This window comes from Perca flavescens, chromosome 2, assembly GCF_004354835.1.
Source record: "Perca flavescens isolate YP-PL-M2 chromosome 2, PFLA_1.0, whole genome shotgun sequence".
Lineage (NCBI taxonomy): Eukaryota > Metazoa > Chordata > Actinopteri > Perciformes > Percidae > Perca > Perca flavescens.
Window position 1 is genome coordinate 8855903 of NC_041332.1, and position 27192 is coordinate 8883094.

Consider the following 27192-nt stretch of genomic DNA (forward strand, 5'->3'; position numbering starts at 1 on the left):
TCTGCGTTTGTATGCAGTAACTTTTTAGCTCACATTGGGGAACCTTTGGGAACCTTGTTTCCGTCGCTTTGAATTTGCTCCATTCAAAATGATATTGATCCTGTGTGTGTGTGTGTGTGTGTGTGTGTGTGTGTGTGTGAGAGAGTGTGTTTGTGTGTTTAGTCCTTAATGAAGGTGCTTTCAGGACGTTCTGCTACTGTTGTGCAGAAGAAGAAGGATATGATCAAAGCTGGTGTATTTAAATCCCTTTATTTCTCATTGTTTTTCTAGACTTTCATTTTCACAGACACGGAGGATGTGGACTTGCATTCAAAAGGTAAGCAGCGATCTTGAATCTAATTTACACACAAAGTCTCAAATTTAGATTTAGATCAACATGACATTGATTGACAACATGATGTGGACACATACTTTTGTGTACTTCTAGCCTGGTGCTGTTTTCCATGGTTAGGTCTTGTTCCCTAAATTCACATTCAAAGCTTAACCCTCCTGTTGTCCTTGGGTAAAATCTGACCCATTTAAAAAAAAAAACATTATCAGAAATTTGGGTGTCTTTAAAACCAAATTGCCCAAAAACATGGATGGGGGGGGAGGGGAGTTTAGGGTGTTTTATTCCATGTTATAGCATTTGAAGAAAAAAAAAACTTTACTAAACTTGGCGCCTGGGTAGCTCACCTGGTAGGGCGTGCGCCCCATGTACAGAAGCTTGGTCCTCCCCACAGCGGTTGCTGGTTCAATTCTGACCTGCAACCCTTTGCTGCATGTCATTACCCTCTCTCTCTCTCTCTCCCCCTTCAAGTCTAATCTGTCCTGTCAAATTAAGGCCTAAAAATGCCCAAAAAATAAAATAACTTTATGTCTGTGATTATCCATCAACATGTGTTCCTTTGATCTTAACTATTAGTCAAAATAATTCATAATTTCAGCTTTTTTTATTAACTCAGAAAGTAGACATAATTTCATACGAATGAGGTTTATTAACAATGGATTCCATTCCAAACTAGTGGTGGTTGTGAAAAAAAGTGTAGAAAAGGTCTAAAAAGCGTAGAAAAAAAGCCGGGGAGGAGGACAAGTGCATGCATCGACAGGAAGACGACAAAAGGGTTAAAATAAGAAATGCTATCATCCCTGATTTCATATTTTGTTCTCACTTTCCTTCATTCTCTTGCTGTCCCTAATCTATTCCTCACAATATCCCATCTTGCCTCCACTTTCTCTCACCATAATAATAATCATCAATATCTGGCCTACATGATAATTATGTGTAAAACCTGTGAAACTGAGAAAATCCAGTTGAATAAATCAAACACTCTCTCTGTCTCTCTTTGTCCAGGTTATAACATGGTGGTAACAGGCTGCCAGTCAGATCACAGCCAGCAGGCTCTGTCCTGCAAGATGTCCGCTGAGTACGACGGCTTCATGGCCTCAGACAAGAGGTGAGACAAATTAAGGTCCGTCTGTCATCCTGCCTATACTGGATTTTGAAGATCGGATTAAGATTAGAAACGTTAATATGATCACTGTGGGGAAATCGGGCTGTTACCGCGTCAGGTGGTGCGAGGAGAAATCAAACAAGTTAATCATCTGGGGTTAGAAAGATTCTTAACAGGAGCACATCTTTTGTTTTTATCTTGCCAACATCTTCGTTGCGCAGTATTTCCCAGAGGTCACATGTTCATTCAAACAGTGTGGGCAATACAAAAGTATGTCTCTTAGATTTTGTCTTCAGTCCTCCTTCTCACTCTTTACAAGCAGATATTACTTGCACCAAACGCCAGGCAGACAACGTTAGCGAATAGCAATGAACGTTGAGGCGCTTTTAGCAGCTAAACAGTGAGATGTTTCTCTCTCTCAAGTTAGCAGAGACCATATCAGAGTTAAGAAGGAGAGTGAATACCATACTTACATTAGCCTCAATGCTGGTGTTTCTCTTTATCTGCTGATTTATCTGATGCTAACAATTTTGCCAATATCACTTTATGGTGATGACATGTCAGTGTTGTGTTGATAGCTTGTTTCTGCTGCCCCAGAGTGGCCAAAGGAATCAATTATTGCACGTTTAACTTAACTCATTTCCAAAGCAATAAAAAAAAAAAAAAAAAAAAAAAAAAAAAATATATATATATATATATATATATATATATATATGACAGTAGAATAAAAGTAGTATTTGGAGAGGGCCACATTGTGTATTAGATCATACTCTGTGAGTCGTTTGGATTTTAACTCACGACACCGCTTTAGGCTGCCAGTATACTGAACAACGTGTTGTTGATATTTGGTCATATTTTTGATTTGTGGAATATACGATGAGGCTCGACAGCTTGCGTTTGGTGTGTGACTGAGGCTTTCACTGCTGTCGTCATTAGCGTGGCAGAGAAAATGAAAGAGCGTTTCAGTATGGTTTCCAGGGCCCACTTTGTTATTTGGACTGAAAGGGAAGTGAGGCTGTTTGGTTTGGAAGGAAGCCTTTCGTGTTGTTGGGCAGCCATAAGGATGGCAAAGGAAACAAGCCACCACTTCAGTTTGGTACCAGAAGCTTTGTCATTTGGACTCTGATTTTGCTGTAAAAGTGTGTTTGGTTTAGAATGAGGCTTTCACATTGTGTCCAGTCATTAAGGCGGCAGAAGACAGCTTTATTACTCACAGAATACGGTGAAATTAATGTATGAAGATAACAGGTAGTCCAGACAGACAAAAGAAGACAAAAGTGAGTTTGTGAAAAGCGCTATATAAAATTCAATTTATTAATTTTAGAAGTGCCGTTGTTTTTCCCCTGTATTTCTTTCCTGTACTTACCAATTCTTCCTGGAAGGAATTCTTCAAAATTTACTTTCAACTGGGACTAATAACACATATCTGTGATACATAATTCTAAGGTTCACTCACTAGCTTTTTCAGAACCTTTTCTGACTTATTCTGATCCTTGAATATAGCCAAGGGTTACGCTCTCCCCCATACAAACATTAGTAATCTTAAACTCCATGTCCACCACTGGGTGATGATGACACCATAGAAACTTTCATTAATTGAAGAAGGTAGTGGGACACAGTTGAAAGTTCCAGAAATAGGAAGTATGTAGGGCTGGGGGATACATCAAATTAATTGGAATATATGTTTTTTATACTATGTGTAAAATGTAGACCTATACATCATAAAAATATTTTTTTTTAAATGGCACAAAAAGTTTGTTTTTAGTCTAAAAGTAACATAGATAATAGCTGGCTACATTAGCTGTCTTGAGTCACGACAGCTCCAAGTGATGCCAGTTTGTTATTATAAATGTTCTTCTGTATTGCACATGAAGTCCTAAAACATGATTTTTCAATCATGTTCTACTCTTCTTGCATTTTGTAAAGTTTAAAAAAACAAAAATCAAGATTTTATTTTTTGGCCAAACCCCCAAGCCCCCAGTAGTAAGTAAACCTTGGACTTTTGATTTTGAGGAATTATTTCCTGTGGTAGACTTACATTTCCTCCTGTGAGCATATTCAATGTATGCACTCAAATAAAAAGACACAACTCAGGCACAATGATAAAGCAACTTTAGTCCTTCAAAGAAAAACAAAGCTAATGTTGATTTGTAGTTCAGGCAATTTTAAATGTTTCTGGAGTTGGATTCATTCAATGCAAGAATGAAACCAACAAGGAGGAAAATTGGTATTGAATATCTGATCTGCTGGCTGCAGACATCAACAATAGGAATGGAGAGGAGCACAGAAACCCAGACTGTTAAAACAAACCATATTTTAACTGCATCTTTGTTCTGTTCTTCTCCTGGGGCTCCTCAGGTGGTTTTGTCATGTGGACGATGATAACTACGTGCACCCGGAGGCCCTCCTCTCCCTGCTCTCAGCCTTTCCCCAGGACGGCGACATCTACGTGGGCAAACCGAGTCTGGACAAGCCCATCACTGCTCATGAACTGCTGAAGGGCAATGCAACGGTACCGTACCACAGTGTTGATTCAGTGTAACCCACAGTGTTGGGAGTAACGCGTGTAACGCTAGTTATTGTTAGCGTGAACTATTAACTCGTCGTTATTACACATAAGTACTTTCGGGCCGTGGATAGAGTAAGAGCTCGGAGACAGCTTCAACTGTGTAACTTGGTCCACTTTAATGACACTCTTCAAGCGTAGGACAACTCAAGACTCATAACAAAACGTGCTTCATCATCTCAACATCTCATCATCATATCCCTCCGCCAAACGTTACTGAATAACAGGCAGGGTATAACATGTTGGATAGCTCCCTTGTTAACTCAAGGAGCAGAATACACTATGAAGCTACAATTAATGGAAATATGTGACTTATTTCAGTAGCCCTAAAAAGGTCATCTGTTAACTAAATAGTCACAAAATAAATCTCATTTTACACGCGTTACAAAAGTAACGCAATTACAGTAATGGATTCCTTTTTGCTGTAATGCAGTAATATAACGCTGGCTGAAGCTGGGCAGAGCTATGCTGAGTACATGCTGAGGTCATCTTTTCTCATAGTCAACAGATACACTTTGAAAAGGTTTTAAACTGTAGTATAAAACACTATTACATGTGATTTTTTGCCTGGTATGTGCTAGTCTATATCAATGATGTTTTATTTCCGGGATCGTTCGCTCATTTCGGCCGGATGTCCATTACATTCCGCTTTCTTTATGTTGGACTTTTGAACTCCGGTGGATTTCTGAGGACTATGGTTAACTGCTCCTCAGATCTCTGCAGGGTAAATCCAGACAGCTAGCTAGACTATCTGTCCAATCTGAGTTTTCGGTTGCACGACTAAAACAACCTTTGAACGTACACGTTCCACCAAAACAAGTTCCTTCCCGAGGCTATTTTGCAGCTGCAGCATGGATCTGCCCGGTGCTTAACGCTGCCCAAGACGATTGTGATTTTTTAAAATGAAATGCCAATAAACCAGAGCACGTTTTTCTCCCATCCCGGAATGCTGTGTGGACTAGCCAGACCCTCCTTCGCAGCGCTGTGGAGGAAGGTCTGGCAAAGTGAGACTACTTGAAGCCTGACAAGATGGATTTCCGTGCGATATGTGATCACGCGATTCTCATGCGATGTCGTGACATCGCGAGAATCCAGCTGCCGTGCGAGGTACTACAAAATTGGGGGAAAAGTTGACAAAAAGTGAGTGCTTTTGTCAGTACTATCTTCAACACAACTTGCAAACCATGACATTCTACAGGCTTAAATAAGCCTAGAGACAAACAGCAATGCCCAGGGGAAGGGTGGTAAGAACCAGAAGGTGTTTTGCATGAACTCATCAGTTAGGTGTGGGTACAGGACTTATAGGAGACCAGATATGGCAAATCATTTACCTCTGTTTCCCCAGAGCTTATTCCCCAGGATTGTAAAAAGGCCTCTGAAACAGCATTTGCACCACAGCACACTAAAACTCCTCTGAAACCTATGCTGAATTGAATTTATGGGGGCCGATAACTCTGTAAGGCAGAGGGACCCCTCTGAGATACATTACTTTCTTTAACGTATCTCCACTAATTTATGTTTTCATGCTGTCCTGCCTCCCGAGATTCTTTACCATCATGAATTCCTACCTTCTTCTTTCTTTTCACTTTTCGACTTCTCATTTTTTCCATCCCACCGAGACGGACCTGCTGTGTTATTCACTCAGTGATCTGGCTTCTTTCTTTGTTTCCTTCCTTCTTTTTGCTCATTTACTTCTTTGCTGTTTTCTGATGTTTCACTGTGGAAACAAATTAACTCTCAAACCAAACCAAAGTCCTTCCCTGTAGCCTGTGGACAGGTTACCTGCTGCCACTCGTAGCCACACATCCAACCATTTTAATGTTCCAACTGTTAAACCTCTTCTTCTTCAAAGACAAGGTATGGACAATACCCAACATAATCCATCATCACATTTAAAAACAGCTTCGTAGTTCAAAGGTCGAAGGGCATTTTCAATGGACATTTTGAGATTTAACCATGACCTGTTGGCCAGTTTACAGTCCACATTTCCGGAAGCATTTTTATACGTCGGTCAGTTGTTTCTCTTGAAAAACGTTAACATTTCTCTCTCTTTTTGTCCCTTTGTTCTCTGTTCTACCCTGTCTATCCATTCTTTGTTCCTTCCTTTTTTTCTATCCTCTCTTAAGATGCTCTTTGGCTCCACCGAGGACACTAATGAACTGTAAAACAAAGCTGCATTCCCCTTTTCATTGGTCTTGTGCCCAAATACAACGCAGCCAGGTTAAACACTGCCATTCAAAATCCATACTTTCCTAATCCATACTTACACTTTCTATTTTCACTCTTATCAGTGCTGCCAGGAAATGGGGGAGAATGAACGGATGGATGGAAGTACATGTAGCTCCGTGTCTTTTGTTCACATGGGAAGGGTTTTCGGACCCAAGTGGATCAATGAGTGATAAGTGTCTCGTTTGAGATATTGATTGGTGGTAAAACATGCATGCACGCACGCACGCATATTATTTTTGGAATACTCATGTACCTATTTACAGGTGTGTGTGTGTCACTGAGTTCACATGCTTTACAGTAGAATTAATGCTCCTATTGAGTTAAAGTGCATCCTGGTTCTAGCAACGTCTCTGAATAGCATTCTCCCAGCTCTTTTCAATCTATCTCACTCCTTTCTTGGAATTACTCTCTCCATCTCCCTTGTGTCACATTCTCCTCTCTGATTGCACCCATTTACACGAGAAAAATAGATCTTTATTTATTTATTTGCTTCCATAGTAACTCTGTCTGTCTCTCTCTCTCTCTCTCTCTCTCTCTCTCTCTCTCCCTTCCCTTCCCTTCGTCCTTCCTTTTTTTTCCCACTGCTCTCTTCCTTTCCTCATCTCTATCCTTCACTGGGGTTGGATGGGTGATGGAGAAAACAAAAAAGAAAACAAATGTCAAGCTCCCTCTCTGTCTCTTCCTCTCAGTTTCTTATGTCTCGCTGACTGTCTTTTTTTTTATTTTCCTGCCACTGTTGTGAGGTTGGAGAGGTGGAAGGGAGAAAGAAGAAGGCAAAGAAAGGAAAGGAAGGGAATTAATGGAAATGGTGGGAAAGGGATGAACTTTAGAATAAAAAAACAAAAAAAAGGAAAGAATTCAAAGAGAAAGAGCCAAAGGACATTAATAGTAGGAAAGAAAAGAGAGGGAAGACAGGCAGGAAAGGAAATTAAAGGAAAGCCTTTAACACAAAAAGGAGGAAGTAGAAGATAAAGATCCACAGGAGGGAAAAGAAATCAAAAGGAAGAGGTTGAATGGGAAGGGAGACAGAGAGGTGCTAAGAACAAGGCAGGAAATGGGGAAAGGGAAAGAAAAAAGACTGGAAAGGAAATGAAAGAAGAAAAGACGAGAAGGAAAGAAATGTAAATAAGGGAAAAAACAGCCAGTCCTCATCCAGAAAATGACCATATGGGTTGTTTATGCAAGCATCTCATAACTGCCTCTCATAACTTTAGGGTCATGGTTTTTGGTTCTGTACGGTTCTTGTTATTTTTTCTTTTAATTCTTTTAATCTTTAACACTCCAGATATATACTTCAGCATATGATATATAGCTAAAATTAGCATATTGAATGCATGTTGCACAATACATGCACGCAGTGGCAGTTCTATATATTGTTTTATTTCCGCTGTCATCATAGGTAACATGAAATCCAAAATGTTGCCACACACCAGACTATATACAGTATGACGCTGACGCATCCTCCAACTCCAGTCAGCCTTCCTTATCTCTCCTACTTGACATTTCTGCATGTGACGTGACCTGCAGCACTCCACACTCCACTTGAGGAGCGGTCGGCCCGGCGCCTCTCAAAATCTGACAAAAATCTTTTAAACTGACCTTTGTCGATCAAAAAAACAGACAGATTCAGCAACTGCACGCCCTATTTCTTGCTTAAAATGTTTTCAGAAACACGTTTCGGTGAACTATTTTCGTAAAAATACGACATCGTATTCAGAACGAGACGCCGTTAGAGTCTGTTTTAAAATTCGGGAGCAGCCAGACCCACGTCACACGTTTGTCCAATCAGCTGCCATGTGTTGCGTTTGTCACACTCATCCCCCTCGTCATTTCACAAGTGTTTTAACATAGGTGTCGAAAGTGGGCGCTACGGCAGTAAGTGGTTAGTGACCATTAACAGTGTACTGACGAACCATGTGATGCACACACGCTCCGATCCGAGACAAGCGAACCGAGCGGTTCGGATGTTTTTTTCATGAACCGTACCACCCCTAGTAGTAATTAAGGCGAGAGCAAACAAAGAAGTATAAGGAGGCAGGTTGGGGTGCTGGATAGGTCAAACATAGCAAAGAAACTCCCGCGCACTGTCTAACTTTCAAAAAAGATTTAAAGTTTAATAGTAGGCAATGTTTCGGTACTAGACCATCTTAAGGCAAATGGTCTTACACCCTGAGAAGCCATCTTTTGTAGGAGGTTTTTTGTGCACCAATCAACAACTTCCACATGAAATCAGGCATTAATACATAACATTCATTCACATATCCTTACTATAGATTGAGCTCAAAATTAAATACAACTCCCTCTATTATTTTTCTGTACTGGATGGGTAAAAAAATAACACAGGACTTTCAGTCAGAAGACCGGGATGTGTGATACCAAAAATCAACTGTCATTTTAAAATGTAGCCTACCAAAGTTTTCCAAACCTTAGTATGTGTCCGTGACGTCCCGTTACAGCCTTCTTTAGTAGTTTTACAGGACTTATCTAAAGCCGATCCCTTATGTTTTCCCAATTTTTGTTGCCTAAACTTAACTAGTTCCATTTCACAACGTTTTCTACGTGTTTGAAACTGCGCCAGATCACGTTAAATTGAACGGTCACATTACTACGGTAACATGTTTAAACTGCCACTGTGCAGCAGTAAATAAAATGGCCGTATGTGTCGTTTTGGGAATCTTTGGAAATCAACCTATGATGTTTAGGTATGAGGATGTTGTGGAAAAAAAAAAAAAAAACGGATACATAGTTGAAAGAAAGACTTGGAAATAATAATATAGTAATAATATAGAATAAGGAGAAATAAAAGGGAAGGAAATTAAGACAGAAGATGTACAGCAAAGCAAGGAAAGGAAAGGAAAGAAAACACGCACAGTCTAGTCATTTGTGCCCTCCCCTAAACTCCTAATTTGGCTGCCGCGTCTTAACACACCTAAACACTTTTACTGCAGATAATAAAACAAACATCAGCTTGTGAAATGGCAGAGTTAGCAGATAAAGACATGCAATTCATTTCAGGTGGTTTGGAAAAGAACAAACAATCAATACATTTCTGAAGGGAAACCAGATAGGAGAGGCAAGGAAAAGAATTACACTTTATTATTTTAGGGTCAGTGAGAAAAGCACTCTTCTGTATTTCTTACCTATTACAGACTTAGTTTGTTTATCAGAGCGAAAGATCTCTAGTTTGTCAAATATTAATAGTATTCCTGTGTGTATTTATTTTTTTTCAATATTTTTCTGCAAACAGATTTTGTGTTCATTTTGCGTGCATAGGATTGGTGTCTTTATTCCCAAATAAAGTGGTTACTAGGGCTGAGCGATATGTAGAAAATCTAATATTATGAAATCCTTGACCAAATACCTTGATGTCGATATTGTGACGATATTGTAGGATTGAAAGTTGGTGCTTTAACAAAATATTATTTACACAACAAGATTTTCGATAAATAATCATCAGAAATGTCAGTTTAATGTGTTAAATGTTTAAAGTGTGTAAAGGCAAATAATAGAACTGCTAGAACTGTTGAGTTCAAAAAATGACATTACGTTACCCTAATGCAGCCTTCAAAACCAGGAAAAATCCACACTTAATATGTTACGATTTTACGATATCCAAAATCTAAGACGATATCTAGTCTCATATCACGATATTGGTATAATATCGATATTATATTGCCCAGCCCTATTGGTTACTCATGATACTGCAGATGATTTGTATATTTGTAGTATATATTGTAGATTTTACATTGCTTGGCATTCTATGGACAGCAAAGGAAGAATTTCTTTGTACAGGGAAACATGTTTTCTGTGCATACGACAATAAAACTTTGAAATTGAAATTGAAATGTGTGTGTAACTGCGGATGTGTATTACCATGTGTGTGTGTGTGTGTGTGTGTGTGTGAGAGGTAACAATACTTACAAGAAGATAAGCTGGTACAAAGCTCTTGTCAAGCATAAGAAGTATAGGAAAAAGCTCTACACTTGAACGTCAGGCAGCCTTTGTCCCTCACACACACTAAGAACTGTTATTCCATTTGAAGAATGTGATTTACACCTTAATGGCATTACAGTATTCAGTCTTTAAGAGCAACAGCACTGGATCAAAAGGTTTAAGGCTGCGTTGGTGTAGGAGAAGTGCTTCAGGGGGTAAAATGAAATACAATCCAAGAGGACTTTGGCGGCTTATCAGATGCAGGGATACTGAATAACATTTATACCCAACAGGCGCCGCTTTACAACTCTGAGAAGTTGTCACAGCAGCAATAATTTTGTCGTTGTTTGCATGCTGTTTGCTTATATTTGATTGAACCAACATAGTGTGTTACTGGCCACTGGCCTTTGTGTTGGCATCGCCCCTATGGCAACACAGAGCTTTCCATAAAATGAAGAGCAAACTGTGTTTCTTGGTGCAGTGCGCTTGTCTGCAATTTTTGGAGTTTTGCATCAGGCGTGATCACTTTTCATTTCTCCCCATTTGCTCATTCGATCGTTGAAACTAGAGACGGGAATTTTGTGTAAAAACAACAATATATATGTCTGTTTCTGTGACAGTGGTTGCATAATAATGCATCTGAAAATCTGTGTTTGTGTGTGTCTGTGTGTGTTTTGTCACTCAGAGGGAAGTGCGGTTCTGGTTCGCTACAGGAGGAGCAGGATTCTGTCTGAGTCGGCAGCTGGCGGAGAAGATGGCTCCATGGGCCAGGTATTTACCGACTGATGCTCCCTGCACACAACACAGTCTCACGGCAGTTCGTCAAATGGTCACGTGATTTGTGTACACACGTTTATCTCGTTTTTTTTCGTGATGTTTTTTTTAAATAATGTATTTCAATGGGAAGCATCTTTCGTGATCACAGCACGATTCTTTCTGTCAGTCGGGTGTGGAATGAACACGATCGGCAAAAATTCCATGATGAGCCCATGGAAGATTTCCGGGTTGGGTTTAGGAAAAGAACAACGGGGAAAGGAAACGTGACACGCGGGACACGATCCTCGGTCTCCTGGGCAAAAGTCCTGTGTTGTTTGACCCATCCATCACCCCAGCCATCCTCCCTCCATCACGAAACGTATCCGTGTACACAAATCAATAGATTAAACTACGTGACCATTTCACAAACTGCCGTGAGACTGGGTTGCTGCACACGTGTGTGTGTACGTTGTCTCAATTGGGACCAAATGTACGGATCATTCAAAATCAACAGTCTACACAATTAAAAATAAGTGCATGCATTCTTTTCATTTGAAAGGTGCAGGTTCTATCATTTCCCTCAAGCCAGATTTTATCAGAAATTATTTTAATGTGTTTGCTCTTTTTAGTCCATTGCAAAACTAATTTACTTCAAGTTGACAATGGAAAAGAACTTGAAGAGACTTGAAACTTGCTTGCAAGAGGTAATTCATCACAGTGAAAATTTGATTGCCCTTATTTCTATTTATGTTTGTCAAAATGATGTTATAGTTGCTCAGTAATGACGCTGAGACTCCATTATTTTTGTTTTAGATAGAAACGCCTTTAAGAGACAAAAAAATACAGAAGACATAGGATACATAATGTGATTTTGATGGCCTCTTTGCAGGTTTTCTGTTGTCAAAGTCACAGTTTCCTGCAAACACTTGAATGCACCACCATTTTCAAAACAGCGTCTTTAACCCAACTGCATTAGCGAGCAGCATAACTTTGACCAAAAAAAAAAGAGTAAAGCATGACCAAATGTTCAGAGTGATGAATCACCAATCTAAAGTAACTTTCAGGTCTCTGCAAGTTTGTATTTATCCTGCTCTCAAAGAGCTGAGACTAATGGCTGCCCAGGGCCACAAGGTAGGGAATCAATCTAAGAGTTTACGGTGTTCTTTGGAAAAGGTCAGCAGTAAAGTACATGCAATATAGTTAATGGGCCAAAACATGCAAGATCTGCAACAATTTCCTTTTAGGTTTAAAGTTAGGCAGTTTTAGAGTTTTTTATTTTATTTTATTTTATAGCTTTTATTTAAGAAAATTACTGCCCTCATAACCAGAAAAATCAGTGGTGGAAGAAGTATTCAGATCCTTTACTTAAGTAAAAGTACTAATACCACACTATAAAAATACTCTGTTACAAGTAAAAGTCCTGCATTAAACATGTTACTTAAGTAAAAGTATGTAAGTATCATCAGGAAAATGTACTTAAAGTATTCAAAGTAAAAGTATCAAATGCAGAAAAATCCTGATATTTTAGAAACTGGAAGCGATCAAAACAGTTTGGTGTTTAATTGTCTAATCATCTCAGCTGGACTTGTAGGCCATATATTATTATATTGTTGGGTAGTTTCATTTATAATAAAATATAATATTTTATATATATATATATATATATATATATATATATATATATATATATATATATATATACCGTAATTCCTCAAATAAAAACTGGGGCCTTTATTTACCTGAACTGCAGAAGGTACCAGGCTTTTATTTGAAGCAGGCTTTTGTTAGAGGCAGGCCTTTATTTCTAATTCCATCTGTTTGATAAGTATAATTGTTTTAAATAAACTGCTTTAAATGAAAAGCCATAGAGTTCCAGTGGACAGAGATCATACATTTTTTTAAGAAACATTTGCAAAAATATCACCATATACAACAACAGCCAGAAGGGCGACAAAGCAATTTGGGTCAGAATTAATCAAACACCACCATTGTGTCAGTTTGAACCCTGTAAATGTACCAGGTATTTATTTCAAATACAGGTACTACGGTATTGTTGGTGGATTACAATAAGAGCATACAATAGTTTAGTAAAACACATTGTTGGTTTGCAGCACAGCAGTATGTGATTAGCGTTACAGACGGTAGTTATTTGTGTCTAGTAGGGCTGTGCTCGATTAAAGAACTTCTTAGTCGACTAACTCTCATTCAATTGTATGGACTAATCGATTAGTTGATTTAATCAGCAGATGTTTCTCAGCAAAGAGTCATGCAAAAGCATCACTTTAATTCTTGTGTTTACCAGAGATGTGCTCCTCCAGCTAGCCGCGCTTTGCTATTGTCGGCTAATCTTGTCAGCTCATCCTTCTGTTTCTTCCAGTATCGGATTCTCCTGGGTTTTTTACACGATGACGATAGCGCAACGACAGCAAGCAGCTTTTTGTTTACATTCAACATAATGGCCACTGAAGCGCAGCAACCCGTTGATGCCGCTGTTGCTGCTACGTCACCCAAATCGTTGGTCTGATTGGTTGAAGGACTAGCCTATCCAATTGCGCCCAGAGGCATTTGAGCGGCGAATATAATTTGAAGGCCCCATATCTGAAAAAACAAAAAAAGCATGTGTTTTAGTCCTCCGTATTTTGTCAAACTTAATTAATTTATATTTGTGTGGGTGTTTGTATGTATGTGTGTACTTTAGGGGCTCAAAATTCGAGCAGACGTCGGCTACGATCCGTCTCCCTGACGACTGTACAGTGGGCTTCATCGTGGAGAAGAGGCTGGGCATCTCCATGGTGCACTGTCCTTTATTCCACTCCCACCTGGAAAACCTGCTGCTCATCAACCACAGAAGCATTCCACACCAGGTACACCCCCCCTCCCCAACACACACACACACACACACACACACACACACACACACACACACACACACACACACACACACACACAGAGAAACACATGCAGATGCTCTAACACTTTCTCTTACAGCTGTGTGTGTGTGTGTGTGTGTGTGTGTGTGTGTGTGTGTGTGTCGGTGGGTGTTTTCGCTCCACTGCAGGTGACTCTGAGCTATGGGATGTTTGAGAACAAGATGAACAGCATCAAGGTGAAAGGACGCTTCTCTAAGGAGGAAGACCCCTCCAGGTTTGTCTGTCACTCTATAAACCAGTGAATCAGGATATGGAAGCACACATCTGCCCACAGAGATTTACCATTCTCCTGTAAATACCACTTGTGGCCACTGTTGAGCCGAAGTCACATCACTTAAAATTAGCTACCCAACTTCATAATGAATAAATCAAGGTCTAAGGCCGGTTACACACTGCCTGCGTGACACGCACGTCTCGAAAACGCGTGCATGCTAGAAATAGAACCAACGGCTATTTTTCACGCGACACGCAAGCGTGTTGGAAGCGTTTCCAGGCAAAATAGAATAGGAAAAGATGTTTATATGTCATTTAGGCATAAATACATATTAATAAATGACATGTTGATGTTTGAAAGTCTCTAGGTTTTGATATAAATGCAGATATATAAATGTAATAAAAAAAATAATTGATTTTCTAATATTGCACCTGTCAATACAGAACGAAATATTCTGTAGCCTATTTTGCCGTCAATACTGCCAACATTGTCTTTGCTGTAATCAAATCAGTATACAGTACAGGCCAAAAGTTTGGACACACTTTCTCATTCAATGCGTTTCCTTTTTATTTTCATGACTATTTACATTGTAGATTCTCACTGAAGGCATCAAAACTATGAATGAACACATATGGAATTATGTACTTAAAAAAGTGTGAAATAACTGAAAACATGTCTTATATTTTAGATTCTTCAAAGTAGCCACCCTTTGTTTTTTTTTATTAATAAGGGAAAAAATTCACCTAATTAACCCTGACAACGCACACCTGTGAAGTGAAAACCATTTCAGGTGACTACCTCATGAAGCTCACTGAGAGAACACCAATGGTTTGCAGCGCTATCAAAAAAAGCAAAAGGTGGCTACTTTGAAGAATCTGAAATATAAGACATGTTTTCAGTTATTTCACACTTTTTTGTTAAGTACATACAGTAATTCAATATGTGTTCATTCATAGTTTTGATGCCATTAGTGAGAATCTACAATGTAAATAGTCATGAAAATAAAGAATGAGAAGGTGTGTCCAAACTTTTGGCCTGTACTGTATATTTATGTTTAACATGGTATTTCATTTTATCAATGGGAAACATACCTGTGTACAGACAAGGCTAGCAGCAGCAGCACCGCATCAGACATGTTTCTGGTGTGTAAAGAAAACGCCACACAGCCGCCACGCAGGCAGCGTGTAACTGGCGTAATGCCTACATTTATCCCCCTAGAGGCTGCAATGTATGCCATACCCCACAATACGAAACTAAGAGTCTTGCTATTAGTGTGATGACGTGTGGAGGTTTGTATATACCATTAAAAATCATCAAAATCAAAAAGGTTGGGTCTGTGAATGTTCACAACAAATTTAACATTAACAAACTTGACATTATATGAGTCATTTGATGTGATGGAAATGGAAATTGATTTATTTTAAACAGGGACAATGCACAAATAAACATTAAACTTGTTAAACAAGAGAATATGTCTTGGGCCAGGTTATAGCATCAATTGCTAATTTCCACCTGTAGTCCCACGTGATGGTGGCACAACAAAAATACTCTATTTCATATCACACAGACGAGAAGTGGGACAAGAAACATAAGCTTTTGTGTGGACTAAAAATAGATGTTCCGAATCTTGAATGTCTAATATGGAAATTAACACTTAAAGGGGACATATTGTGCTAAATGTCAGGTTCATACTTGTATTTTGAGTTTCTACTAGAACACGCTTTAATGTTACAAAAACACATTATATACTGTCTGTCTGAATATACCTATACACCCTCTGTCTGAAACGCTGAAAAAGCCCAGTCTGCTCTGATTGGTCAGCATTTCCAGGTCATCCACATCTGCGCTTGTGACATCTCTTCACCATCATTGCAGCTGGGGAATGACTGTAACGACACTGTAGTGGCACTTTCTACATATATATTGTATAGTTGTGACATCACAAGAGGCCCATGACAGCTCGTTTAAATGCACAGTTCCAATATATCGGTTGTGCGCATTTCTCTGTCAATTGACCGCTTTTATACTTTACAGTATGTATATACTGTAGCACCTCGACTTGCTTTATAATAAAAAAAATGACATATTATTTTTTAATATGGGACCTTTAAAACCTGTAATCAAGAAATCAAATGTAAAGCACAAGTGCATATTATTAATTAATATTCAAGGCAGATTTCCCTGTGCATTACATCAATAGTTCATCTTTATAGCAAGATGCTTGATAACTACAAGCTACTCTGCTTTTAGAAATTCCCCAGCACTCTGTTTTGCTGCTCAGATGATCCGACCTGAAGAGTGACACCCCTGTTGCTCCACTTCATCATGTTCACTGTACCAGTCAGAGATAAAAGCAATTTGATGTAACACAACAGATGTGTTTGTCTTTCCCAGTCCTCACCTCCGCCAGCTGTAAGAACACATCACCACAAGCATTCTGCAGTGAGCTCTTTCTTTTTGTTTCCATCCACGGGTGTCATACAGAGTTACACTTAGCATCGCTGCAGTCAGAGCAAGGGCAGGTTGAATGTTTGACGTGCAGTACAAAAAAAGTTGGTCAGGTTTCTAAACAGAACTTTCTTCATATCTTATAATAGTTTTTTGAAGTATCACTGTTGTAGTCAAGACAAACTAAACTGAGACCAAGTCATTACCAAGACCAGATTTGTGTTAGACAGCCAGAGCTTCTTCTCCTGTCTCCCGCATTACCTTTCTTGGGAGCGTGTGTAAAGGGGGCAGGGAGAAGGGGGCTTACGGTAACAAATTTCTAATTAGATATGAGTCAAGTTATTAGTTTTAACACATATGCCTAAATCAGACAATGCCGGCAGGCAACTTAGTGATATCCCTGCAGTTGTGGTCTTGACCGGTCTTGAAATAAAATTCAGAGTCCTCTTTATCCAAGGCCGAGACAAGGCCGAGTAAAAATGTCGTTGATTCCGAGACAAGACCTTAAAAAATTGGTCTTAAGACCGGTCTTGAGACCAAGACTGATCTCGAGTACTATAACCATAGAAATAAAATGCATAGAAAGGCCATGGGCATGCTTCCTGTGGTCATTTGATTGGAACACAACAACATGGTGACTGTCGTTAGTTGTCACTGTGACAATACGCATCAGTGGGGCCGTAAACTCTGTCGCAGCTTGCTGGGAGGAGAGCCGCCCGACGCAGCTCGGGAGATGTTCTCGCTGCGGGGACTGTCTCTTAATACATTCATGGGAGTGAGGCGGAACAGTTAGACCCAGCAGCAGTGGGTCAGTGGACCGTTAACGTTACATCCAGCCCGCTGTTCAGCTCATTCTCTGTAACCGATGCAGCATAAAAGCACGGCGGAAACAGCTAGCTGGTGAACTTGTTAGTTGGCTAACGTTAGCTTGCTAACTTCGCCGTACCCCCTTACCACAGTTTCCAGAAAACGAGCCGAATAAAGCTGTCACTCGTGGCGATAACAATGTGTTTGGGTGAATGAAGCATTGAGTTAATTGACTCATTTAGCGGCTGGCGCTCAGCCTCGTTACGTTACTACTCCACTGCTCATTTGTCCGTTGCTGCAAAACTTCACCTCCGCGACTAACGCGCCAGAAGTTGGCTTTTCCTGAAGTTGGCTTTTCCTGAAGTTGGCTTTTCCTGAAGTTTAACGTTACCATGGCAATGGTACACGTAAAAATGGCTGCCGCTCTGACCATCCTGCTACGTTGATTTGAATGGAAATGGCCTTTCTATCTATTTTATTTCTATGAATACAACACTGCCAAGTATATCCGTGGAAATAAAGTTTATTTTTCCAAAGAAATCAAGTTGTGAATGTAGCAGAATGAGAAATACGATTAGCAAACAGCATCACTAAACGGGTTCAGAGAAAGAATACACATCTTGTAATATGAAAATGCAATAAATAATAAATTACAAGAAAAGATAAAACAAAGGACAGTGGACAGTCTGGTACACCCTCAGGGCTGAGGCTCTATAAGGTTTTTTGGACAAACTTGTTCACTTCAATCGCCAATTGTCAGTTGTTACTCTGGTGCACTGACACCACGTTGCTCACATGGTTTCACAGTTTAGCAATTCTTGAGGGACAAGATGTTAGATATATAAAGTGGGGTTACTGAAAGTGTCTGGCCTTCCCAGCTGTGAGCAAAAGTTTCTCATAAAACTAAGAATGATAGAAATGATAATACAAAATGTTTAGAAATGTTACTTAGGGATACACAATAATGGCAGGTGTGCCAGATGTTTCACATTCAAGTGCAATATTAAAGGGAGACACTGCAGGTCAATAGGGAAAATACTTTACCCAATAGATATCACCATGATGCTTCCTCAGTTGACTACTATTAAGACAATAATTTTGTTAAGTTTTTTAAATATGCAAATTAACCACTATCTTCTGTTAACTTTTGGTCAATTTCGCAGAAATTTACAGGCCCAAGTAGACAAAGAGTGGTAAAATAAACAACTAAATGTGTATGTTGGATGTTTTTTTTCCCCACTAATCTGAAAGAAGACATGTTATGAAAGCAAAATAGCCCAAAAACTCAAATTTGAAAAAGGATGTTTTTGCCTGTAGTCCCTCCCATTAAAGTATATATAATATGAGAATAATATCAGAAAAGATATATCTCAAATCCATTAAAACCCAACCAAAACTGTGACTGAAACAATATACGCAAGTGTAGTCCAAACAAATTGATGTAATAAAAGAAAATGTTCTCATCTCATGTTTTATTTATAGCTATACAAAAATGCTAATGATTCTCTGGTCAGTGCCTTACTTTCCACCAATTTTTATCTAAAAACTTTAAACGAGTTTTTAAAATTTCAGAGACCAAATAGCAAGAACACCAACTCCTTGCCGGAGGTAAAAATCACAAAGAAGCATAAACATTTCAGTATTATGATTTTACTGATGACATCGCCGTTAGATGCTTCTGCCGGACTATATTTAGCTACTAAAGCTTTCTCTGATTTTAGTAGCAGATCATGTGTATTAGTGCTGTCGCAGTCTTCACTGGCTGCTAATAGAGGACAATACAAAGTCACAGATAACTTTACGTCCCCTTTAACAGACTCACTGCAAACCAACAGACTCTACAGTTCACTGTACTTAAAATTAACAACAGTGCTATTCTTTCCCATTACTTTAATTGTAGTTTTACTGGATTGCCTGTTGTCAAGGCTACTGAGGATCTGATTCAACTAGTTTCACCTTTATATGTCAGTGAGGGTCAGTGCTGACTCTGACTTAAAAAGCTGCTCTGTCAATGTGTATAAATAGGTTTCTGTGGGGTTCAGGTTTTGTTATTACACATATCTTGGACTTTATATCTAAGTAAGGCACTTCTGTTTAAAGTGCTCATATTATGGCTTTTTCCCTTTCATTTATTGTGTTATATATCTATTAAGTGCTTTCAACCCTGAAGGTGCAAACTCCAGACAACAAGTAGTAAGTGCAAGTACATTAGCTTTAAATAAGCAAAACTACAAAGAGCCATATGAAAGTGCAGCTTTAATAATTATATATACATTTTCTTTTTTTTATGTTTATCCGAGGTGTAGTTGGAAGAGATGTGTTTTTAGCCTTCGGCAGAAAATGTGTAGGCTTTCGGCCATCCTGACGTCAATAGGGAGCTCATTCCACCATTTAGGAGCCAGGACAGCAAACAGTCTTTTTTTGAGATTTTGTTGAGTGACTAGTTGTCCTTCAATGTGAGGAGGCAGCAAGCAGGTTGGCTGAGGCAGAGCGGAGTGGGCGTAGGGTTTGACCATGTCCTGGATGTATGCTGGGGCTGATCCGTTCGTGGCCCTGTATGTAAATACTAGTGTCTTGAAGCGGATGTGGGCAGCAATTGGTAACCAGTGAAGAGAGCGGAGGAGCGGTGTAGTGTGAGAGAACTTGGGGAGTTGAAGACAAGTTGAGCTGCTGCATTCTGAATGAGCTACAGGTGCCGAATGGCACATGCAGGCAGGCCAATCAGGAGGGAGTTGCAGTAGTCTAGATGTGAGATGGTAATGGTAATGGTAATTGTACTTTATTGTCACATACACATACAGTACATTTAGTAAAATTCATTCTCTGCATTTAACCCATCCCTCAAGGGAGCAGTGGGCAGCCAATCACAGCGCCCGGGGACCAACTCCAGATCTGAGCCAGTGCCTTGATCAAGGGCACTGACTGGAGAACCTTGTACATGTTTTTGATGACTAGAGCCTGAACCAGAACCTGAGCCGCCTTCTGCGTTAGAAGGGGACGCATCCTTCTGATGTTATGCAGCATGTATCTACACGATCGGGTAGTTGCAGCAATGTTGGCAGTGAAGGAGAGTTGGTCGTCAAGTGTCACACCCAGGTTTCTAGCAGTCTGGGTGGGGACTACCACAGAGTTGTCACTTGTTATAGTCAGGTCTTAGGTAGGAGAGCCCTTCCCTGGAAGGAAAAGGAGCTCAGTCTTGTCAAGGTTGAGTTTCAGATGGTGTGTGGACATCCAAGAAGAAATGTCAGTCAGACAGGCCGAGATGTGTGCTGCTAATTGAGTTTCAGACTCTGGAAAGGAGATAATTAGTTGGGTGTCATCTGCGTAGCTGTGATAAGAAAAGCTGTGCGAGTGAATGACAGACCTGAGAGGTGGGCAAGGTTCTGAGGTAGATCCTCTCCAAGTTACCCGGTAGGTTCAGTCTGTCAGGTAAGATCTGAGCAAAGAGTACATAATAGCACCTAATAGGTTTACAAAGTGAAAAAACCCAAAGTCCACCCCAAAGGAAGTTACCATCTCCAACAGAAAACACGGTTCACAAACTGCTCCAATCAGCCCTGTTGTAGTCCAGCTTTTACTTCAGAGATGAATGTGCGTCATTTTGTAACACACGTAATAATGCTCACCTAACTGCTAGCATTGCTCATACTCTGCTTCTGACTGGCTAGTAGTCCTTACCTAGCTACATGTGTGACTTCCAACAAAGATGGAATAGAAGTGTGATGCCTCACTCTGTAGCTAAAACAGAAAGCTCAACACACAGGGTGAAAAGAGGAGCTGCAGCAATGTGCAGTACAAGAAAAATATGGTGTTTTTTGAAAATTAAACCATGTCAACCTATTCTGATATAACCTAAATACAATTATGAACCTGACAATTATGAGCACTTTAAAATGCCAACACAAAGAAAGCGGAAGGTGACGGATAACTGGCTGAAAATGAGGGACATCCGGCGGAATTTCCGACGGCACAGGAGCTGTCCTGGAAAATGAAACCTCGTCCATATAGACTAATGTTTCGGTGAATCAGAATCAGAATTGACTTTACTGTCAATGTAAGTACATGCAACGGAATTAAAAGTTTGACTTATGCTGCAAACATAAAAAGACACACACATTAATAAGAACAGAGCAGAGAATGTGAAGATGTTAAACGGATTACAATTACAGTAAATAGTAAAATAGCCATACAAGTGGATATATACGTGAAGTGCGGATGTGCAACAGCATGAGTGGACGACAGTGCTTAGTGTTTTTAACACCGAGTTGACTGAAATATATTTTCACATATCCAACCAACCTTGTATACATGGGAGTAGGTATCAAAGAAATATATGCAAACAAATATATTAACATTTAAACGGCATAAAACATCAAAGTGATGAAGCTTTTAAAATCAAACGTGTCTATTAATCACTTCTGTCCTCTACAGGTTTAAGACTGTCCACTGCATGCTGTATCCTTTCACCAGCTGGTGTCCTTGAACACTTCATAGAAAACTACAACTTCCAAACACACATGGGATAAGGCTGGTAATCCTGCTGGATGAATTATTTTTCCTGGGTATTGGCTAAATGCAGAGAAAACTGATGGATTAACAGTAATTTGATGGAACAATTTGCAGACACCAGAACTGGAGAATCACAAAGCAGAAGTGGAGTCTCGGAGGACAGACAACTCAACAGGTTTCCCTGTACCTGCTTATAAAACAGATCAGATGGACACTCGTGGATTTAGAAAAGAGGATATTAACAGGATCCTAACTACAAACTGAACAAGGTTTTTCTCTTCTTCACCTGTGTGCTTCAAACAGATGGTTTCATGCAAAAAATGGGGACTTTTTGCATCTTCACTAATGTGTGCAGCCTGTTCTCATGAACCATAGGTTTGAAAAGATATGAAAAGATAAGGACTGTAATTTGTATGATTTCCGTGGGTGCACCACATTGACTGCTGCTGTATAAGAATGCGGCTGGCCGCGTAGTGAGGTGGTCGGGGTGATGGGTGGGCGTTAACACACAGGACTTTCAAGCCAAGGAGCGGAGTCCTTATGTTTTTTCACCCAGCGTATTTCCTTGGAGAACGTTGGCACCAAGATCCTGGTTGCAGCTGTCGCCGTGGTCCTGCTGCACTCCCTGCTAAGCTCTGCGGTGCCCTGCAATGTCATGCTGCGTCCTGCTGAACCCTGCTGCTTCCTGCTACATCCATCCATGCTCTGCTGGGCCACGCTACATCCTGTAACGCCCTACAGCGCACTGATATGACATGAACTACTACGACTACCATTTGAAGTCACTGTTCCATTATTAATGTGACTATTCCTGCCACTGTTCAACGCATCCCCAACCGGCACCGTCAGACACCACCTACCAAGAGCCTGGGTCTGTCCCAGGTTTCTTCCCAAGAGGGAGTTTTTCCTCACGACTGTCGCACTGCTTGCTCTTTAGGGAATTACTGTAATTGCTGGAATTGTTGGGGCTTTGTAAATTATAGAGTGTGGTCTAGACCTACTCTATCTGTAGAGTGTCTCGAGATAACTCGTGTTATGATTTGATACTATAAATAAAATTGAATTGAATTGAATTGAATTTGCTTCCCGGGGAAAACAAAAGACTTTTACCCAGGAAATGTGTGTTGCCTGGGAGTGTTTTAATACAAAGCTCGCGGAGCTCTGTACCCGGCTCACAGTCACCTATTCTTTGGTAACTGAACCACCAACAACGACGGGCAGCTCACGGTGCTCTGTACACGGCGCACAGTCACCTATTCTCTGGTAACTGAACAAATAACTACCGCTGACCTGACGGAGCACCACGACCGGCAGCACGTGGTGCTCTGTACATGTCTTACAGTCAACTATTCTCGGGTAACTGAACCACCAACTACCGCTGACCTGGCAGAGCACTGTAGCTGGTGTCGCGGAGCTCTTTTGCAGCTAAACACATCTACTAACTGCTGCTGATATGACGAGCTGTGACGGAGGTCTGTAATCGGCGTCACGAAGCTCTGTAGCGGCGTTGGAGTGTCTGTTGTGTATGTGTGTGTGTGTATGTGTGTGTGTGTTGTTATGAAGGGGATGGTGTCCTTGTGCCTATGAAGTCTGCACACAATGGACCATTCTGACCCACATCTCCCTCCTTATCCAAAATATGTCCTCCCTCCCTTCCTCCCTCCCTCCTTCCTTTGTCTTCCTCCCTTCTTTCCTCCACCCCTCCATCTGTCTCTCTGTTTACTCAGTCGCTGCGCTGGCTCCTCCAAGGCAATGGCTGAAAGCAAACAACCACAATGACAATCCACTGACAGCACGAAGAAGATCACAACTGATACGCCTGGAAACCCGCTTCCCTCCATCAAACCTATCGAGTGATCCTGATCTTCTTTTTGGAGACAGTTTTTATTTTTTTTAATTCAACCTTTATTTAAACTTAAGAGATCATTGAGGTGCAAAAATTGCCCTCATTTGGAATGAAGAGTAATTACAAAGACAAAAACAGAACAGCAACACAGAAAAGAGCACACCATCATAAGAAGGGAAAAATGACAATAAACTTTAAACAAAAAAATGGATGAATACAATTTTGATGAATAAATTAGGATAATACAGATATGAAAAAAAAGTACAATTATTTAAAGCAAGTACAAGTAGAAGTTTGCAAGTTTAAAACCAGATTTCTAAATTGTCCAAAAGGCACACGTGAGTTGATTTTAAGAAAGTACTGTTATTTGTTCCAGGAGTCAGCGGAACTAAAGTTAAAAGCAGCTTTTTTCCCAGTTTAGAGTGAGCTCGTGGAACTTGAAGCAAACATGGGGCATATCAGTACCATTATAACTGAAGTAAATAAAGTTATACTTATACTTATTAAAGGTTTTTCACCTGCTACTGCTACTGCAGCTGCTACTGCTAGAAAAGGCTAAACTGTTAAGCATCTTAAAGACCTGCAAAAATCCAAATGCCTTCCTGGGCTGAAGCAATAATTCAAATGGAACTGTCAAATTAAACTGCTGAAGTATGCCAAAATAAAAGGAGGAAAAAAGGAAAATAAGTGTTTGGCCATTAAGTGAAATCCAGTTCTTGATTTCAGGGTGGATGCATCAAATCCCTTTCAAGTGGGGAATCTGCACAAACATTAGAAGCGACTTGACAGTGAGATCACAAAACCTGTAAACCTGTTCCTCACCATGGCGAGAAAAACTACCTAGCTCACATTTTCTGGCAAAATCTCATCGAGCTTGACAGATCTGGTCAGGCGCGGGAATACAAATCTCACAATGACTCACAATCAAATGTTAGTGTTGGAATAGGAGGCAGAGGCCATGTGCAGAGAGATGACACTGCGCTGCAGGCGGGAAACGCTGGTATAGCTCGTTTGCTGTGAATGGAGATGTGATGAATACAGATATGCTGCTGAATGTGACTGGGGGGGCTGGCCTTGTATGTGAGTGGGTGGAAAGTGGTTGAGAATGTGCAGGAATGACTGTGTGGCCCTGACACATCTCCACCATGGGAATACTGAGACCAATCATGTAGAGTAACATGAGCTTCAATGAGAGCCGACAAATCAATTTACTGCAGTGGTTACAGAATGGACTTTTATGTGTTCACACTTTTCAAAGAGGAGAGTAAGATGATAGACAGTGTTTAAAGATTTGTGACCGTGGTGTTGCACATGATGTATAAAACATTTGGAGGATGTGTTTCCATAGTCCCAGTGTCATGCACTGCGTTTACATGCAGCCAATAACCCGTTCAAAACCGGAATATTAGCAATAACCTGGTCGCGCACGGCCATGTAAACACCGGCAAAAACCCGAATATGCTACCTGGGTTACCCCTTTTCTAACCCGAAATTTTGGTCATGTAAACGGGTATTGGCATATCCCCATCAAAAGGAACATTGATTTGTGTTCTGCGCATGTTCTATTCGCAAGGAATCTTGGTCTTTTGTGTAGAGGAACTTCTTGTATGTGCCGGAAAACATAGTTATAATAATAATTATATACTGTAATAATATAGTTATATATATATATATATATCTATATATATATATATATATATATATATATATATATATATATATATATATATATATATATAATATATATATTTCTGCATGTCAATGCAGAAAACCTGCGCGCAGTATACCGGAAGTAAACAAGAAGTAGAGGTAAACATGGCGAGACGCAGCACAGCACCACACTTTTGGAGCGAGGAGGAAACCAATTTCTTTATTAGTGTGGTGAAAACCATGAATATAATGTCTTTTGTTGACGGCAGAAAGTACCGAGATAGTGAGATTTATAAGAAGGTGACCGAAAAGTTATTGGGTCTTAATGTTGTCCGTACGTCCAGACGCTAACCGTGCGTCATTTACATCGGGATATTGCCAATTGATTACAAATTCCATGTATACAGGAGTAATTCTCTCTGCTCACGCATGTAAACGGGTTATTCCGAATGTTTCAGAAACCCGAATGGTGACCTTAACCCGACCATAACCCGAAAATTGACAGCTTGTTAACGTAGTCATGGACAAATTCCCAAATGATATAAAAAGAGAGATATCTGTGCAAAATTTCTTGTCAGTCCATTAGTTCAATTCCAACAAAGTCGGAACCATACAAAGATATAGTTAGTTTATTCCTACCCTCTGATACAGTCTGTTCTCGCTCCTAACTCGTCAAATACTGACGCATGGGCAGTGGCTCTCAGCGTCAAATACCACGCAAAAATCACCCTTCTGTACGGAACGCACCGGGTATAGCAGTAGCTCGACCACGGCCCTGTAAGATGACGTAGTATTAAGAACGACAATGGTAGCGAGTAGTATGAAAGACCTAAATGCCACATAGGGAGGTTGGCTGGAGTGGTGGATGGGTCAAACAACACTTTCACCCAGGAGACCGGGGTTCGTGTCCCGCCTATCACTGAAACGTACATTTTGTAACCCAACCCACGATAGTTTCCCAAACCTAACTGTTCCATTCTTGTGCCGTATGTCAGTTAAACGTACGACCCGACCCAGAGCATCAAAAAGTGATGCCAAGAGTCCCAACCAAGCGCATTTACATATGATGCTAAATGAGACTTTTAGCGTCAAGAACGAACGCTAAAGGCACATGACCAGGCATCCGTATTTTGACGTGATGGGAGTGAGAATGTGTTGTCTAATGTAACCCATAGGTGCATTTTCCGTCCTCAAAATTTCCCAGTTTGGGTATGTTTAGACTCCAAAACCAATTAGTTAAGTCTAGAAAAAGATTGTGGTTTGGGTTAAAATAATTGATTTTGTTACTTAACTTCTGGTTATGCAGGTAACGCAAAGCGTGAAGTAGTTCTGTTTGTTCCGTTTGTCTCCTGGGTGAAAGTCCAGCATTGTTATACTTCCACGGTCCGTGTACTTTTTCGTTCATTCGATTTAACATTTCATAAACGGGTATTCAAAAAACCAATCGGTATTTGATTTTCGTTTTAGAATACAAAATTTGAAATTGAAATGCATGAAATTTTCATGGTCAAAAGGGGATGGGAGAAATTTTATTTCATTTTCTATTTCACATAACATAAAAAACTCATTCGAAAATAGAAACGAAAAAAAGCCACTTTTTTCATATTCAGAAACCGGATGTTGTCATTTCCAAGGTCGAAGTCTGTGAGATAACAAAACTTCCTTTGAATATAACGTGCATATAAATAGACGGAATAAAGAAAATCCCCTGAAATAAATAAAAGTAAAACATATGTATTTAGGCTATTGAACTATAATGACTAATCATTCATATGTATTGCCTCATTTATGTATTTCATGATCTATTTCATAGCCATATTTATGTATATTTATGTAAAGGAGGGCAAAAAAGCTTAATGTGGTTTAATGTA

General features: G+C 40.0%; 1 protein-coding gene across 1 annotated transcript in view; it reads left to right on the forward strand.

Moving 5' to 3' along the window:
* The window catches only part of mfng (MFNG O-fucosylpeptide 3-beta-N-acetylglucosaminyltransferase), a 30551-nt gene extending 8292 nt beyond the window's left edge, over positions 1-22259 (forward strand). Inside the window, exons 2-8 of the mRNA XM_028600585.1 lie at positions 271-316; positions 1334-1436; positions 3792-3945; positions 10847-10932; positions 13616-13781; positions 13976-14061; positions 21748-22259. Of these exons, the coding sequence (XP_028456386.1) occupies positions 271-316; positions 1334-1436; positions 3792-3945; positions 10847-10932; positions 13616-13781; positions 13976-14061; positions 21748-21799 (693 nt within the window). The 3' untranslated portion in view covers positions 21800-22259. The remainder of the gene's footprint in view (positions 1-270; positions 317-1333; positions 1437-3791; positions 3946-10846; positions 10933-13615; positions 13782-13975; positions 14062-21747) is intronic.
* Positions 22260-27192: the final 4933 nt, after the last annotated feature.